Here is a 14131-nt window from a genome sequence, read left to right on the forward strand (position 1 = left end):
CAGAGTGAACATATTCTTCAGATGCCTGTCTTTATCTGTTGCTACCCTCAGTTACAGACAAGGGAGTGCACGTTGAGCGATGTTCGCGCGACCCTGGATCGGGCCCGTGTCAGTCTGGATGCTCGGAGACAGACGAGGCTGCAGATCCAGGAACAGTCTGAGCGAGCCAGCAAAGCGGTAGAGTGTCTGCAGCAGGAACTCACTAGTGTGCATTGCACCACTGAAAAGAAGGTAATTCTTGTATTCAAATGCTATAGGCCTTGCTTGTGTAACTTGTAACTGTCATTTAATTGAAACAGTTAAGCAAGACAAGGGTTGACATTGCCAATTTTGGCCATGTATTATTGACAAGGAAGTCGTCGTTCACAAGGTTTTATGTATTCACTGGAGGATGGACCACGGCGTTGACAATGTCACAGTAGAAAGACTTCAACTGCAAATTAAAAAAATTACAACTTGTGCAGGATTCACATGAAATCTAATATTCACTTTAATGTAATCAACTGTCTTTTGTCACAGTGGGACTGATAAGAGGGTTGCACAGGTGCAGCAATTCAGTTAAATATTAAATTTTCGAATGTAATACTGACAGACATTGTCTATTTCTACAGTGGAGTTGATAATAAGGTGTTAGATAATGGCTAATGGAATGTACTGATATTTAGAGCCTTACTGAAAAAAGACACTTGATAATAATAGTTAAAAGTCAGAATATTAGATTTTTCTACCTTCCTAATTTATATGCTGCAGTACCTTTTTGACCTTTTCATTCTGTCCACTTTTTACAAAAGTACAAAAAGTAAATTTGTGTTCTTGTGATTTGTATTCAACCTTCTGTTACAATTCCATTTGGGAGATACTTTATTTACTCTTACCCACAGGCGTGTTTTCACATTTCTTACTTCTTGTTTTAATACACACACAAGTAGTGTACTTTAGTGTGCACGCACAGCAAAATGTGTCCTTCATGTTTCGATTGGTAACCCTATGAATGGACCATTACCTTCAGTCCAGGGATCCAGTTTCTGCTTCACAGCTGGCCCCGCTTAATGCAAAAAACTGCTGTTTCTCTGATCTCTCGGTACACGTCATGCATTCACACACTCCATGCCTTCTTCTTTCCATTTTTGTCCGGACAGTGGTCATCATGGCGGAACTGAGTTTTCCACAGGAAGTCTACGTGTTCTAAAATTTCTATAGTTACAACACTCGAGATTAGACTGTACTTTGCTGATTCACTCTTTTAAAAATCTTTGGATAATCAAGTGGCGGCACGGTGGGACGACTGGTTAGCACATCTGCCTCACAGTTCTGAGGACCGGGGTTCAAATCCCGGCCCCGCCTGTGTGGAGTTTGCATGTTCTCCCTGTGCGTGCGTGGGTTTTCTCCGGGTACTCCGGTTTCCTCCCTCATCCCCAAAAAACATGCGTGGTAGGTCGACTGAAGGCTCTAAATTGCCCGTAGTTGTGAATGTGAGTGCGAATGGTTGTTTGTTAACATGTGCCCTGCGATTTCCTGGCGGCCAGTTCAGGGTGCACCCTGCCTCTCGCCCAAAGATAGCTGGGATAGGCTCCAGCACGCCCGCGACCCTTGTGAGGATAAACGGCACAGAAAATGGATGGATGGATGGATGGATGGATAATCAAGTCATTTCCATGCACTAAATACATTCCAATCTATTTCCATGAGTGATCCTTTATGGTTCACTATGCCTATTAGGAGTTCTTCCCAACTTATTATGTCAATCATCATCAAGTACAGGGTCTGGTCGCCAGCCAATCGCACATATATAGACAAACAACTGGCCATGCTCATATTCACACCTATGGATAATTCAGAGTATTCAATTAACTTAAGAAACATAGTTTTAGAATGCAGGAGGAAACTATAGTACCCAGAGAAAACCCCTGCAAGCCCAGAGAGAAAATGTAAACTTCACAAAGGAAGGCTAGAGACCAGAGTTGAAGCCCCACCCTCAGAACTGTGAGACAGAGGTGTTAACCACTCAGTCGCATTAATTCTAGCGACATGTCACACCATCACAAACTCCCCAGAAGAGCAAATTTAGAAGTTGAGAAAGAAAAGCTGTCAGTGACATCGTCCTTTGTCATGGTATTACAAGTTTTTGGTGGAGGTCAATTTTGGAATTGACTGAGAAAGAGGCAGGTCTTTGGGCAATAAAGGCGCCTCTTTATGGTTCAGTTGGCAACCTTAGACACAGCAACAGATTAATAATCGGAATACATTTAATTGAAGTTATCGGTGTTTATATTTTCTTTATTGGCAATGGGCATAATAATCAATAAAGTGATTGTTAAGAATTTGCCGATTGTGTGGAATTGGGGCAAAATGGATTGCACGACTTGAAGAAATTTGTCAAATACCCAGTCAGTTTAGTTTATATACTGTTCTGTTTCTTAAAAAAAAAAATTTAAAAAATCCACTCACGAGGTAACGCTTCTTTGGCTTCCAGTCCCAAAATGTCCTTATAGCATCTTATGAAGATACGATGTTTGCTTATTAAGATTATATTTTTGTAAACCTATAAATGTTTCTTCAGTCATAAATACATGCATGCAACACCTACTGTATACCGGATGCTATCCATAACATACAAAGGAATTGAATTGAATTATTATTGTGTCCTCAGTTGGTTAAGGTCATACTCATTTTTGTTTTTTTTGGTTCCATAGAACGGTTTTGAATTTCCTTGTTTTCGTATTATTTTTTGTTTTCTAAATTTGATTTTTAACATCTGAGTGTGTGGGTGTGCGTGCATGTGTGTGTGTGTGTGTGTGTATCTGGATCGGCATCAAATTGTACACCTCTGGGAAAAGGCCAGAATGTTTTACTTTGCTGTCACACCCACCTCATATTTTTAATTGTCATTTTGTTAGTTTGGATTTTCCTTAAAAAAAAAAAATAAAAAAAAGTCTCTATTGGTACGAGTAGGTACTGGTCACATATTCTCTATGAGTAAAAAAAGTGTCATTTGGACATTGTGGAGAAGTTAATTTTGCTCCTTGGGTCTCACGTTTTTTACGCTTACAGAATGAGACATGATTCCAAATGATCTGTGTCACTTTTATTTACTGTACTCAGTGTCTGTAGCTTCCTCTTTTGGGGGTTCTGTTTAAAAAATATCAACAGTATTATATTTCCTTCTAATGTGTGCTAAGGAGAATTAAGTAGGAAAACTATTAAAAGTAAAGCGGCGTATTATGTATGATCTGAGCTATTTTCCAGCAACATATGCAAATGTTACATTTAGTTGGATGTGTGAGGTCTATTTCTTACAGCTAATAAATAACCTTATATTCCATTCCTATGTGTCTGCAGCTTCCCTTCAGTTTAAAAACATGCACATGTAGTGTAGTTCTTCCACAAAGCAGAGTAAAGAAAAGAGTCAAATTGTGCGTTATGTATAAACTAAAGTGGCGTTGGGACTAAAGGTGTGCGAAGGAGCATTGTGATGCGATGTTAAGCGCCATTGTTGAAGTTTTGTTCAGATCTTCAAGGCTGGACGAGGTCCTGCTCACAATTCTATTCAGCAGAATTGCGTAACAATTTTCCCCTCTACTTACCTTCTCGCGCCATCTTTTTTGTTGCTCATTTCTTTTCTTGCCTTGACACTTTTCCTTTTCATCCCCGTCACCACCCGCACCCCCAACTGTACAAATATTATTACACCCCCTCCTGTCGTCCTCTACCCCCCCATTTTTTCTACTTCCTTCTCTTTATCTTGTCATTGCCTGTCAGTAGGGATTCTATCTATGTTGAGTGTTGTGTGCGTGTATATGTGCAAACACACTGAGACCGAGATACACTTAAGAGCTCATTGATTTAAAAATACCTTCGATATCGGCAGTCCCCTCCCGCCGATTCGTTCAGGAGCTTATCACGCACGTAGACATCCGCACGCAGAGATATGCATAAAGCAAAGCTCTTACTCCAAAGTTTCTCCTTAAACTTTGTGATTGACCTAGTTAGCGTGTCATTTTGACAAGGTGTCTGTTTTGACACGACATTCTCTGGTGTTTATCAACATTCATTCTGCCTATCACACGCTCACATTGGGAATTGGCATACACGCGCTCCTCAAAGATAAATGAAACTGAGATTTCAAATTTGTCAGGGATTGTGCGCATTGTATTTGCGGTATGTAGTTCTAACGCCAAATACTGTATACTGTAAATGCCCCGGTCATTGTTTCATTCGCTTATTGCGCTGCCATTATACAGAATGTGACAAAACACTCCACCTTCCATAAAATGAGTTGTAATAGAAGTGATACATATAGTGCCGAATGTATGTTTTTCTCATTCCCCCACTGCAGTAACTGTGGTTTAGTGTATGGCAAAGAGCCTGGTGGCTGACATCCAAAGGTGTGAGGTCAAAGAGCCAAGTTAACTCCATCAATCCCCTTGGACAATTACAAATGAGCCCTCCACTCTCGTCAAAACAATCCCTGGATCCTTTGGAACCAGCAGGAGATGGAGAGTGGAAGGCAGCAGCTGGCTCAATTTATCACAAAGAACCGTTTTGAAAGTTTCTAGTAAACGTGTTCACTAACACTAAATGTATGCATTTGATTGAAACTTCTTGCTTTATTGATTCAGTTTCAATTTAGTTTCAGTAAATATTAAATGCATGTTATTTTTTTTTTCCAAAATATTTTTTTCTAATCTCCTCTGAAAGCTTGATCTTTAGAAAAATTTGTGAAAGTAAAAAAATGCATTTCAAAATCCCTTAATTAAAAAATGTTTGCAATACAAGGCTGCAGATATTCCACTGCCCCCCCCCCGAACACAGAAATATCTTGATAAAATGTCGACTAGTGAATTCGGTAAAGAAAAAGAAATCCATAACATTTTCCAGCAAAGTCAATGGTATGCAGCCGTGCGCAGACGCACGCATGCTTGACACACACGGCGTCCTTCAGTAAAAGTGGGTAATCAAGGGAGCTCACCAAGGAAGCAGACATAATGAAAGCAGTTGTCAGACACACTGTATTTCAAGAGCATAAACACCAGTTTCACTGCATATATTGTCTTCCGCACACCACTGCGCTTATCTTAAAACACAAGTCCAATAACATGAATATTTGATCTCAAATTGTGCACACAGCTGTGTTCCCCCCTTTACTTTGACAATGTAAAACCCTGGGAAATCTTTTTTATTTTTTTTATTTTTACAGATTCAAAAAAGGGAGATAGAGATATATACGCTTTTCTTAAGGAGCTCAGTGAGAGTAATGAGAGGCTGACTGACTATCGGGAAAAGAAAAGAAAAAGAATGAACAGGCTTTTATCTTCTAGCAATAAATGACTGAAATCAATTGTATGATAAATACATTCACTGGACACTTTATTAGGTAAGCCTGTACAATCTAATGAGATAAGGGCTGCATCAAAATTTTATATTTATTAGCCTCTCTAACCTATAAAACCCTTCTCATTATAATGTAGGACTGTTTCCACCACTGCAAACTGCAACCACAATAAAACATATATTGGTAAATGAATACTCCAAAGCTAAGCATTATTGTCTAGGTAAAGGCTGCATCTTTTATAAAAAAAAAACAAAAGCTTTGGATTGTGGAGATGCACTTAATGAAGTTGCAAAAGAGTATTTTTTTATGTATGGTGCTTATCATTTTGCTCGTTTTTCTACTTGCTGACCCAGGAGAAGTCTTTGGTGACGTTATGTGAGGAGAGGGTTGATCTGAGAGCCAAGATGATGGATGTGAACACCCAGCATGTTCACCTCAGTCACGCCAAAGACACACTGGAGGTCGACTTTGCTCTGTGCCGAGAAGAACTACATGCTTGTCACTTGGAGGTGCATGTTTATGTTTGTGTGTGGGGTTTTTTTCGTTGTTTTTTTTGTTTTGTTTTTTTTCCCCCCCATAGGATGTCTTTTTATTTTCTGTCTGGTCAGGTTCAAAGCAGAGATCAGCTAATTCTTCAATTGAGATCCGAAATGAAGTCAGCTGAGGAGACGCATCAAACAACACAGCAGCGGGTATGGTGGACTGTGTTTGCCAGTTATTTTTTACATTTTGTATTCAGTGTTACTAATTTGGACCCAAAGGAATTTTTTTTATTTTAATTTTTTGCACAAAAATGCATGTGCTATAATTAGTTTTAAATGCATTTTTTTTTGTCAAAAATGTTTTTTTTTATTTATTAAAATGCATTCAATTAAAATAATTGTACACTTTTAATGTCTTACACTTGAATGCAATTATGATTATTATTCACATATGCTATGCTCCATAAAAAAAAGCTAACTTTTTCTACTTTCAAGTTTGTGTGCTAATCAAATCTTAGTTCTTTAAAAGGCTAGAGCTATTTTTCTTTTAGTCACCATTTAAAGACTGCACTAATACCTTTGTGGGTTTGTTGGCTTTTTCTGTCTGACATCAACCTTGCTTTACACCCACATCCACCTGAGGGAGGTGTCTTTTTCTGAGCTGTTGCATTACAGCCGTGGGATGTTCTCAGCGGCTCCTCAAAAGTTGCGAGCTAAGGCAAGGGGAATTATTAGTCACTCGTGTTTGCCATGTCCACATTTTCCAATCTGTGTGGTGGGACTAAATTGGGAAAAATATCTGACTCAAGATTGAGTCATTGACTTCAAAGTTTTCTTGCAGCTCCCCTTTCTGTATTTTCTGCGTGTGCATGTGTGCTCCTCACAATTACGTACATTCCTATAACCATTTGGTCTTCCCTTTCCTTCTCAAATGACACCACCGTATAGTGAAGTGAGAACATTTTACCAAAATGTCAATGGTTACCAAGAGGAGGCCTGTTTACTAAGGAAAACAGTCAGAGAGAGATTGAGCACCTTAAAAAAATTGACAGAATAAAAGAGAGGAGTAGCAATACAACTAGCTTTGTACCAATTAAAAACAAGTATACGTGTTGCGGTACAACACCTCAGTGTGGTCTCATGCCACTTTGAACAAGATCAGAATATAATGATGAATCAAAATTCTCCTCGACAATCAAGCAAACTGAGCAGACGTGATGATCACAGAATGAAGAACATCAGGCTGCGGAGATCAAAGTGACATCTTTTCCATCTTGTTTAATGAGGCTTGTTTGTTTCCTGAAAGCACCCGCTTTCTTATTATGGTCACAAGACAACCATGGTCTTCCTATTAAGACGTCCTACGAGGCCTTTCATCCAGCCAAGCAGAGCGATACGTAACTAACCACTAGCAAAGCACATGCTTCAATGTTACAATAAAGGAACATACACCGTTTTAGAGTCATATGACAAAACAACACATTACACATGCTCTAAATCACACTCTATAAAAGTGCACTGTGTGCCCTTACCAGAGCTGAATCAAGAAATCTAACACCCACGCATCAAAAAGTTTCGTTAGTTTCTTTTAAAAAAAAAAAAAAAAAGAAAAGAGATTTAAAGTTAGTGGTGCACCTCCTCGTCCTTCCTCCCTTCCAACGCGTGTGCAGGTTTTCTGCTAAGATGCGCCGAGCATTGATTTGAAATGGGACTGAGCAAATCCATGGTTAAACCAAGCTGCGACGGACCTCTGCAATCTAACTAGTTGGCTGTCATTAGCTGTAAACCGCCAGGTTCTCATCCAGATTACAGCCGGATTAACGTGGATGAACTCAAGATGAGTGTTCTAGAGCCGGTTTAACTTTCTCAACCTCTCCCCTCGAGAGGTGAGCTGTGGCGGGATTCTTGGTGTAACACCAGGATTAAGCCTGGTTTCACTTCCTGGGTTCCCTTTTGTCATGATGACAAGTGGTGACTTCAGAGTAGCAGTTCCTCTAGTGTTTTAATTGCATTTTAAATGACTCTCTCTACAATCTTTTGAGCCCAGTAGTCCACATTATCAGCATTTAGCTTTTCCTCATAATTACTGAACCAAGATTTGTTCTCATCTGCACGCACGTTCCATTTGCTTTCAGTTTGCGGCATCAGAGGAGGAGTTACAAAAGCAGCAGGTGGATCTGGAGCTCCTCCATCGGCAGCTGAAAGTAGCCCGGGGGGAATTCAAAGGGGCTTGCTTGCAAGCAGAGGAGCAGAAAGAAATGGCTGTGATTTTTAAACACAAATACACTGCTGCAATGGAGAAAGTGCACAGGGTCCAAGAGCAGGTAAAGCATTTGGCTGAGGAGCTTCGATATTCCCAGCAACAGGTGGGAGATGTTTGATTTGATTTTACAGTATCAAAAGGGAGTTGCTTTTCACTTTAAAACTCACTTCATGCAATTGGCAGATAAGAGAGTCCCAACAAGCAACCCATTTACTGTACAAAGAACTATCTGAGCTGAAACGGCGCCACCAAGACAAGGTGGGCCAATGGGAGAGCTCGCAGGTGGCCCTAGACCAATTGACGGACGAGCTCTCTGTCAGTCAGAATCTGCTGACAGAAAGCCAGCAAAAGGTGGCCCACTTGGACAGCCTTGTGTGCGGCCTGCAAGGGCAAGTGGAGACACTCAAGCAGCAGGTCAGGTCATACCAGCGTCTTGTATATTTTTTTTAGCACCATAAATCTACAATTTATTGACATGACCATGACCCAGCCATTCATTCACTTTTTTTTTTTTTTAGAGCCAGACCATCGCAAAAAAATTACAGTTGTTGACTCACACCCGCATATTGAGCGACTGGATATACGGACACCATTTTCTGTTTAAATAGCAAGGTCCATAAGGCATTGCTATTGATGAGTTCGGTGTGAAGTAACTTAAATGCCCTGACCTCAACTCATTCATTTGCGTTGAGCTCGAACAGAACCTTACAGAAACCAAAGTTCCAGTAGGTGTCTCATACTCTCCCATGCTCCAAAACTGCATGTCACTGAACCCATTCAGTGACGTGGCATAATACTAATCTTTAACCACTCTTCCTGTTTTGTTTATTTATTTATTTTAAATATAACTACGTCAAGCAACAGATGAATCATCTTTATTACGGAGAAATTTAATTTGGATGAATTTAACTGCTGCTGCCAAGGTCAGACGGGAAGAATGTCATTTTAATCCAATCAACTTTAATCTGTTGGTTATAAAAGAGTTTGGCTGCTGAAGAATGGCTGTATCTCAGGCCCTTTATTACGCCGGCTAATGACTTTGATTGTGTGGTGCCTGTCAAGAGGTTAGAAGTTCTTATGGAGCGTCTGGACATTGCTGCTTCTCTGCACTGTGCTTGGCGTAGCTTGACCTGTTGTCAATGTTTACAGGCCAAAAATATATTTTAAAGTGAAGTACAGTTTATAATTGAACAAAAACTAATTTAAAAAAAAAAACAACAAAAAAAACCTTATAGGACAAGCGGTATAGAAAATGGATAAAAAAGTCAGCAACTAAGACCATCTAGCTTTTTAGTTAACGATAATATTTACTAAATCTGAAATGAATGATATATTTGAACAGGCGGCACGTTAGATGACTTGTTAGCACATCTGCGTCACAGTTCTGAGGACCCCGGTTCAAATCCAGCCTCGCCTGTGTGGAGTTTGCATGTCCTCCCCATTTTAGCGTGGGTTTTCTCTGGGTACTCCCATTTCCTCCCACATTCCCAAAACATGCACGGTAGGTTGATTGAAGACTCTAAATTGCCTCTAGGTGTGAATGTGAGTGTCAATGATTGTTTGTCTATATGTAAACTGCGATTGGCTGGCAACCACTTCAGGTGTTAGCTGAGATAGTCTCCAGCACGGCCGCCACCCTAGTGAGGATAAGCGGGATGAAAAATGCACGGATGCATATTTGAACGTGTTTGTTTACTATATATGGCACCAGTCCCAGATTTAATTGTTCATATTAAGCTGCTACGGCTTCATAATCATGCTAATAGAGCTAGAAAGGGATGTCATGTGTTGGTATTGTCCGTATCGTGTACTTATATTGAAGTTATGCATTTGCCATCAAACAGCAAATCTAAATGCAAATGAGTGCAACACATACTGTACGTACGTATGGAACACATCGAGGTCATTGTCACTTTTAAGTAGAGCCAAACAATCTGTTTTGAATCCAATTCAATATGTGCACATGCACCTGTAGACCTGTAGTTTTATTATGAGAATGATATTGTATTTGTGGCATTTTATTGAAATTCCCATTGTTGAAACAAGACTTTCTTACTCACTAAACATCAATCATTTGTAACTTTCATCAAAGCATCTTAAAATAACAAGGGAGCTCAGTGGAGTGGTGACCTCTGCCAAGGTCAAACACTCCTAAGTTGGATCTGTTGCACACCTCTATATGTATTCACCTCCTTAAGTTTGTCTTTGTCTTGCAATGTTAAAATTGGCACCTTTATTATACAAGTTATACAGTGTATGAATGAACCAGATGGAAATGTAGTCTTTGGTGGAGCTTAAAAAAAAAGAAAAAAAAAAAGGGGGTGGAATTCTTTCCCTGTTATGTTTCTGCAATGATACATATAGTGCTCCAACTTGAGTGTGATCTAATAAAACACATTTCCAAGGGCAACAAACACTGCTTTTCAGTGTAGCGATAAGCAACTCTGACATATGCTCGAAACGACTTTTCCTCCCGTCTTTATCTCTGCTCTCCTCTGCATGTAAAAACTCGTGTTGGAGTGTGACCTGTGACTTTATCAGCAGAGTCACTCTCACACGGATGAGGACTACCTGAGCCTGCATAGTCACAATCAGAAGCTGCAGAAGGTAAGGCCATGGAGTCCCAACACACTATTATCATCTCATTGAAATAATTTGTTTAGAGGACTCCAAAATGAACAAATGTAAAATGCACACATCTCTGTAGGTTGCAGCTGAGCTTGACAGTGACAAATATAGTGATGTTCTCACCTTTTGTGTGCGTGTGTGTGTGTGTGTGTCTGTATGTGTCTGTGTTGGTTTTAGCGCTGTAGTGAGCAGGTGGAGCGCCTTGTGGAGTGTGAGAAGGTTATTCTACAGATGAAATCAGAGCTGGAGAGACAGTAATAATGGCATCTATATGAAAACTCTTTTCTGATCCCAGTTCTGTCCTTGTCCTTTTTCTTTTGCCCTTCGCATCCCCCTCTGCTGCCAGCCCCTTACCCCGTCCCTCTCTTGCTTCTGCTTCTTTATAGTCTACTTAACAAATGGCGCACTATAGTGGACTTTGTGGCATGCAAAATTTATTATTATCTCTTTAAATCTTTTAATTCAGAGAAGCTGTTATATGGTTTTAATCTCTCATTTCAGTGTGTTGATTGGGACTTGGTGCTGCTTTGCATACACTGCTCTTTGGACATTTGAGGCTCATGGTGTGTTTGCTCTGCTCCCCCCAGAAACCAAGAACAGGCCTGCCGTGCACACCTAAACCGGCGTGGACAATTGGAACAGGAAGTGGCGCAGCTAAAAGAGGAAGTTGCACGCTTAGAACTTGAGCTTGCAAACAGTCAAACGGTATTTCTGCTGACCGAAAGGGACTCATATAAGGCAGAGGTTCTTTTAAGTCCTCTGTCCATACATAGACTGCTGATTTTGATACAAATTTATTTCTCTCTGTCCACACCAATAACGTGAGTCTGCAACACATTTGCAGGCTATGAAGTGTAATCAGAAGCATTTGTGTAAAACGGAACAGATTGGAGCAGAAAAAAATATATATATTTCTACAAAGCTAGAAATAATATGCTATAAAAAACTATACATCCATCCATTTTCTTTAGCACTCGTAATTTATTAGGGTTGCTCGTGATCTGGCACCTTTCCAGGTTGACCTTTCCAGGGCAAGAGACGGGGTATACCCTGGAGTGGTCGCCAGACAATCGCAGGGCAAGAATAGACAAAACAACATTCACACTCACATTTACATCTATGAGCAATTTAGTCTTTCATGAACATAACATGCATGTTTTTGAAATGTGGGAGGAAGCTGGAGAGAACCCACAGAAGCACGGGGAGAACATGCTCTGCACAGGAAGGCCTCAGCTGAGATTCAAATCTGGAACATGAACTGTGAGGCAGCTGTACTAACCACTATACTACTGTGCAAAACCGAACTAAATAATAACCGATGTAAAGAGGTAATCGTGCAAATTGTGATATCACAGAAAGGAGACAAGTTGCCCACAAATTAACAGTTTTTTTAAAAAATATGCCGATTACTAAATTTTGCAAAGTCTTCAATCTGGTTGGTGATTTCTGATTTCATACATGTTGTGCACACACACACACACACACGTGCGCGCAGGTGCATACACACACATACACGCACACACATAACTCAGCAGTCATGTGATTGTCCCATGCTTTGCCTGCCAGAAACAAATTGTCTTACCATTAATTAAAGCAACAAACAGTGCCAAAGCTGATGTAATTGACTCCAATTATGAGCTCAATGGGACACTTAATATTTAAATTACTCAAAGTGGCGCCTGTAGGCTGGCAAAGTGCCAACGTCTCTGGTAGTCACAAACATCACACATGCCAGTGCGTGTCCGCGTGTATCGTTGTATCGCAGTGGCATTTTGGTGAACGCATTTATTTGTGCGTCCTCTGGGTTAGCACAAGTGCAACAAATCCATCATATGCACACGTAAACACACACATTCATCCTCACAGCTATGGTGCCCGTATGAGATCATACTGTCGTTGTTCTCTCATTGTCAGCACAAAAGCCTTTATTTAGCCTGTAGAGTTAACTATAATAATTTTCTCCTAGTAAGGACATGTATTACAGCCATGCATTATGTATATACTCCTGATCATTCTTTATCATTACTAACATGTACAGTACATAATTACACACGAGTGGAAAGTTGACATCATACACATGACCACTCAGCTCAGTGCTACTGATGAGTTATATATATATTTTTAAATAAAACAAAAAAGTGATTCAATTTGAGTAGCATTTGCATACGGCGCATATTAGATGAATCCATCACAAGCAGATGGTTCAACTGAACAATTAACACACTTGAGTACATGATCTCTCTCAGGAGTGCGTAACACGAAGATTTTCTCAAGTGGTCAGAAATACGTATGCAGTAAATTATCTATAATCTTGCCATGAACATTAACATAAACATTTTTAAACAGTTTAGTTCTGAATAGGAAAACAACACAGTCCAGATTTCCATGCATCCTGGAAAACAGCTGACTATTTTGATCAGAAAGTCAGTTCAAGTGTGTTGGCGTTACTTACTTTGCTTTCAATACAACTCTCCCATCCAATCAAAGTCATATTTTTTTTAAACACCAATTAATCAATTGAGTTATTTCCCCTCGTCAATAAAAAAATATTTACTCAATATCCCAGCTCACAATATATTTTCCTGAGATTAATAATATTGTTTACATTGTGGGACATTTCACAGATGTTTCTATTGAGGTTTTCCAGAGAACATTTTCTAGCTTTAAGAATGTTTATTTCGTTTATTTTTTATTTTTTTAGCATTTTTTTGTTGCTGTTACATACCATGCTCTAAGTGTAAACAGAGGTATTGGTGATCTCGTCCAAATCTTGTACTTCAGGGCTGCTTGACTCTTCTCCAGCAGTCAGAGGAGGCTCTCCAGGAAGCCAGGAAGGAGCCCGTGAGGTGTAGCGGTGAGGTGGACGTTCAGCGGAAGGAGGTACAAAGACTGGAGGATGTGATACACAAAGAGGAAGAGAAGCTGAAGAGCGCTTACAGAGAGAAACACAGTCTGAGCACTCATGTCAGGCAGCTGAGTCAAGAGCTTGAGGAGCTGCACTGCAAACATCATACAACAGGTAGCAGCAGTCTTACAATGTGATACTTACGATAGAGTATTATTTGTTCTTCTACTGAGTACATGAATGTGCTATTCATTAGTTACTCTTTAGGACTACCATACCCTTAAAACTGTGTTGACCTACACAATGGTTTTCAGTGTGCGTTTGCTGCTTGACAGGATCACTACAATCCAATCCAACTTTATTTATAGTGCACTTTCAAAATAACATAGCTGATCAAAGTGTTGTACACAGCAGTAAGGTTAAAACATGACAGAGAATAATAAATGCGATACAGACGTGGGAAATGAGTTATAAAAAAAATACAAATAACAGTTGAAATAATCCAAATAAAATAAACAATAAAAGTCAACATCTCCAACTTTGTGTTAAAAGCCAAAGAGAAAAAGTGGATTTTAGTAGAT

The 14131-nt window shown here is 39.8% G+C and overlaps 1 protein-coding gene across 8 annotated transcripts in view; it reads left to right on the forward strand.

Moving 5' to 3' along the window:
* The window catches only part of LOC133470364 (paramyosin-like), a 127561-nt gene that overhangs the window by 62748 nt on the left and 50682 nt on the right, over positions 1-14131 (forward strand). For 5 of the 8 annotated variants that reach the window (XM_061758682.1, XM_061758681.1, XM_061758675.1 and 2 more), the window contains 9 exons: positions 52-231; positions 5686-5841; positions 5941-6024; positions 7950-8180; positions 8261-8491; positions 10622-10684; positions 10883-10959; positions 11293-11410; positions 13487-13724. In XM_061758682.1, the coding sequence (XP_061614666.1) occupies positions 52-231; positions 5686-5841; positions 5941-6024; positions 7950-8180; positions 8261-8491; positions 10622-10684; positions 10883-10959; positions 11293-11410; positions 13487-13724 (1378 nt within the window). The remainder of the gene's footprint in view (positions 1-51; positions 232-5685; positions 5842-5940; positions 6025-7949; positions 8181-8260; positions 8492-10621; positions 10685-10882; positions 10960-11292; positions 11411-13486; positions 13725-14131) is intronic. The other 3 variants (XM_061758676.1, XM_061758678.1, XM_061758679.1) reach the window with 3 other exon arrangements.

Source organism: Phyllopteryx taeniolatus, chromosome 20 (genome assembly GCF_024500385.1).
Source record: "Phyllopteryx taeniolatus isolate TA_2022b chromosome 20, UOR_Ptae_1.2, whole genome shotgun sequence".
NCBI lineage: Eukaryota > Metazoa > Chordata > Actinopteri > Syngnathiformes > Syngnathidae > Phyllopteryx > Phyllopteryx taeniolatus.